The sequence below is a fragment of the Dendrobium catenatum genome, unplaced genomic scaffold (genome assembly GCF_001605985.2).
Source record: "Dendrobium catenatum unplaced genomic scaffold, ASM160598v2 fragScaff_scaffold_542, whole genome shotgun sequence".
NCBI lineage: Eukaryota > Viridiplantae > Streptophyta > Magnoliopsida > Asparagales > Orchidaceae > Dendrobium > Dendrobium catenatum.
In genome coordinates this window covers 2,561,285-2,565,254 of record NW_021319004.1, presented here as the reverse complement: position 1 = coordinate 2,565,254, position 3,970 = coordinate 2,561,285, and the positions used below count along the sequence as shown (strand labels likewise).

General features: G+C 40.6%; 1 protein-coding gene across 1 annotated transcript; it reads right to left on the bottom strand.

Moving 5' to 3' along the window:
- Window positions 1-1,086: 1,086 nt before the first annotated feature.
- LOC110109584 (putative leucine-rich repeat receptor-like serine/threonine-protein kinase At2g24130) lies at window positions 1,087-3,642 on the bottom strand. Its single transcript, XM_020840731.2, has 2 exons — window positions 2,421-3,642; window positions 1,087-1,431 (listed from the first exon to the last, which is right to left on the bottom strand). Exons 1-2 carry the CDS (start codon window positions 3,640-3,642, stop codon window positions 1,088-1,090), a joined length of 1,566 nt encoding a protein of 521 aa, XP_020696390.2. The 3' UTR covers window position 1,087.
- Window positions 3,643-3,970: the final 328 nt, after the last annotated feature.

The window sequence follows — 3,970 nt, the reverse complement described above, 5'->3', positions numbered from 1 at the left end:
TCTTCGTTGATAACATAATGAAGGGTTGCTTCCATCCAGTTATTCAGCTTCCAAAGTGGCCGACTTGTTTACTGAAATGGTAGTCCATCATCACGAATTCCCAAGATTATTGTATCAGATAGGGACAGTATCTTCCTTAGCAACTTTTATCTTCTCTCAGCGGTACTAAAGTTTAGTTCAGCTTGCCATCCACTCTATGACTCAAAACAGTGGTATTAACGAGCTTAGACTACGTTAAATCCACATAAGAAGTCCCTCCTTTCTGTTTGATGGATTTTTTTTTTTGAGACAATTAGAGGATTTGAGCCCGTGTGAGATGAGAGGAATTTCTTTCGTCGATCACTCGGCCGCAAACCCAATCTCGTTTGATGGAATTTTCACTTTGCCATACAAATGACTTCGTACCAATCCCTTTATGGCAGTCCACCACATTCCAAAGCAATAATGGATTGAGGCGGGTCCCGTGGGGGCACATATCCCCTACGAATAAATACAGTTGAATTTTTTTATTTGGTTTGAAGTAAAATCAATACAGTGTAAAGTCCAATGATGAGGATGGCTAATAGCCGATGGTCTGTGACGCCAATGTCTGGTGGCCTTGGCAGGCATCAACCAGTCGTGGTGACGGATGGCGGCAAGCGGCCAACAGTAGCTAGCAGGTATTTACTGATGGTGGCAGGGCTAGCAGTGTCAGGTTGCGGTCACTTGCAATGGTGGCCCAACAATTGTCAATCGATGGCTAGTGGTAGGCATAGGGTAGTGAATGATGACGGCAATGGTAGATTATTTACAATATATTTCAAAATCGATTAAACCTAGCCGTTTTTGAATACATCAAAATCATACTAGATAGTGAATTTCAAATACTTCAAAATTTTGCTCTAAATTTGTTTTACTTCAAACAAAACTTTTAAATACATGAAAATATATATAATGAAATATTAACATAAAGATAATAAAAGCTTTCAACCATTATACCAAGCCTACTCCAAAAATATGATTGCTTCAAGAATATTAACAGAGAACAAATTAAAATCCTAAAAGGATTACCATTTTAAACCAGATGAAGCATATAGTTTTCTTCTCTTCATGTTGTCTCTTTTTTCTTGTTCCTTGTCCTATGGTGGTGGCCATCCACTGATTGAATCATTGAAGGCATATAAACTACTCTGAGCATGCTGGAAATCTGATTTACAGTCAACATCTTCTCAGTTGAGAGATCAGTGCAAATTAGCCCTATTTCTATGGCCTGTCTAGCTTGCTCATGAGCTGTAGCTGATAGCTTCATATTCTCATCTATTATATTTCTCAGTTTTTCATGCTGATGCATTGCAATCCAATCCACAAATCTTGATTCACTGCCTTCAAATTCTTCCCTTAGATGCTTATTGGCTATTAATTGTAGAAGGAATACTCCAAATTTATAGATCTCTGGAACCAAAAATGAGTGTAAGTTGTTAATAACTAGTTCAAAAACATCAGAGAAGGGTAGCATTCAAGAAAAGGCAAAAGAACTCCCTTGACACAATTTTGCCCTTTGAGATATTGTAACTAATCAATACTTAGTGCAAGTTTTAGGAAAACTTAGGCTTCGTTTGGTTCTTCCTTTTCATTTGTAAAAGGTTGTTTTTAAAAATATTGGTTAAGAGAATAGAGTTTTCTAACGGAAAAGAAAATATAAAAAAGCTTTTAAAAACAGCAGAAAAATGAAATTCCCTAAAAAGTATTTCTATAGAAGTGTCCCATCCAAATGAAAAATTATTAGGTGTGGACACCGGACGTAGAGGTACGTTCGAACTCCAATAAAATGTCGACATGTGGATATTTAATTGAATTTATTTTTTAGTTTATATATTTAATATGTCCGTAGAATTTTAAACCAAGCACACCAAAAGCGTATCTAAAGCATAGGTAAAGTGCAGGTAAATCACAGTAAAAAAAGTATAACAAAAGAGCAGTCAAAACGCAATTAAAGTGCAACTAAAATGCAGGTAAAACTCAGTAAAAAATCTCAATAAAAGAGCAGTTAAAGTGCAAGGAAAGCGCTAATAAAGTGCAATAAAAAATACAATAAAAGAGCAGTCAAAACGCAACTAAAGTGCAGGTAAAAAACAAATAATGCGCATAAAAAGTGCAACCAAAGTGCATTACACATGTCAAATTTTAAGTGAACGTCCGAACGTATCTCTACATCCGGTGTCCACACCTAATAATTTTCCCATCCAAACAACGAACAAGAAATAATTTCGCTGATTCTAAACATAAAAGGTGAAAAAATGTCGAAACAAACGAGGCCTTAAAGAAGGATTGGTACTTCAATTTTTGATAGAAAAATGTTACAAGACAAGTTGGAAAGATGAAATATTAATTCTAGAATGAGCTTAGGTTTAGGCAATGGAACAAAAGCACAATGGACTTACCTCTAGAACTGCTATTTGGATGATCATGAACCTTAAGTTTCAAAATCAAAGGCTCCTCACCTTCACTCACCATGACATTAGTAGTCTTCACATCACACCTGATTTGTGGCCATTCTTCTTCCAGAAAAGACATCGCCTCTATAACCTTCATAGCCACCTTCATCCTATCCTTCCATGGAGGAGACCTCATAAGCCACTCCTCTATACTGACTCCTTCCTCTCTCTCCATCACCACAGCCCTCATCTCCCTCCCATCACACCATCCCAACACCTTAACTATGTTCTTATGCCTCACCTTCACTAAAACCCTGCAATCCTTCACAAAACTTCTTCGAAACTCGCTCGATACCTTCCCTCTCTGTATCTCAATCTCTACTTCCTCCCCATCCTTCAAAATCCCTATGTAAACCTCCATCTTCTCCCTCTTCTCCACCAATCTCTCCTTAGAGAACCCATCCGTCGCCTTTGTTAACTCCCGCACAGAAAACTTATGCCTTCCTCCAATTCTCCGCACCAAACAACCAATCGCTGAAGCAATCAACGCCGATACACCAACCAAAAGCAAGATCGTTGTCATCATTTTGAATTTATAATCTCTATCACTCTTAAGAAGACCCGAATGAATAAAGCTCGAATCATTGAACCTTTTGAAGAAGGAAATGGCTCCAGCATCGAATTCTTGACTGAATTGATTGTATGAGAGATTTAGGCTTGAAAGATTGGTGAGAAGAGTGAAGGAGTCGATGGGGAGGAAACCCGAGAGCATGTTGTGGCTGAGATCAAGAGAATGGATTTGAGTGCAATTGAGGATTTGGGAAGGGAAAGGGCCCGCGAGTGAGTTGTTAGAGAGATCGATGGATTGGATGGAGAATGGACAGTATTTCCAGAAGAAGGAGAAGGAGAGGTAGAGAGGGGCGAGCTTGGGGCGAGTCCGGAGGTCGATGAAGGAGAAGGAAGTGGGACAGTTCGGACTGTTGGAAAGGTTGCAGAGGTGTGCGGCGACGATGGTGGATTTGAAAATGTTGGTGAGGTCGGAGGAAGTGGAGTTGCAGTAGCGGAGAGAGGAGTCGTGGAGGCAGTTGTTGGTGATGGTGGAGAGGAAGTTGGGGGGTGGAGGGTGGTTCAGTTGGTCGATGAGGGGAGATGAGAGGGCGGGGTTGGAGAGGAGGAAGTGGAAGAAGGAAATGGTGAGGAGGCCGGAGGGGCTTACGGTGGTTGCCATGGTTTGCGAGGAGTTGTGGGGAGAGAAGGCAAAGAGAACAGGGAGAGAGAGTTTTTGTGGTATTACGGTATTTCCCGTGGTTTGTTGGTTATTAATTTAATTGACGAGGATAGTTTAGTAAAATCAGAACCCTCCCGCTTGTTTCCAACGGATGGGTTCTTTCTGACGCCGGTAGATATAACTTGGGATGTCAATTCGGGTCAACGGGTCGGTTCGGGTCAGTTCCGGATTTGACCCGATAGAATCGAATCCGACATGTTTTTAAAAACGGGTCAGGTTTCTGAATCTGAACCCTATCCGATGCGGGTCCGGGTCAACCCGACCCGAC

Coding starts and splice junctions, on each gene's coding strand:
- LOC110109584 (XM_020840731.2), bottom strand. CDS start 3,642: ATGGCAACCACCGTAAGCCCCTCCGGCCTCCTCACCATTTCCTTCTTC. Junction 1,432..2,420: donor TCCAAATAGCAGTTCTAGAG/GTAAGTCCATTG, acceptor TTTTGGTTCCAG/AGATCTATAAATTTGGAGTA.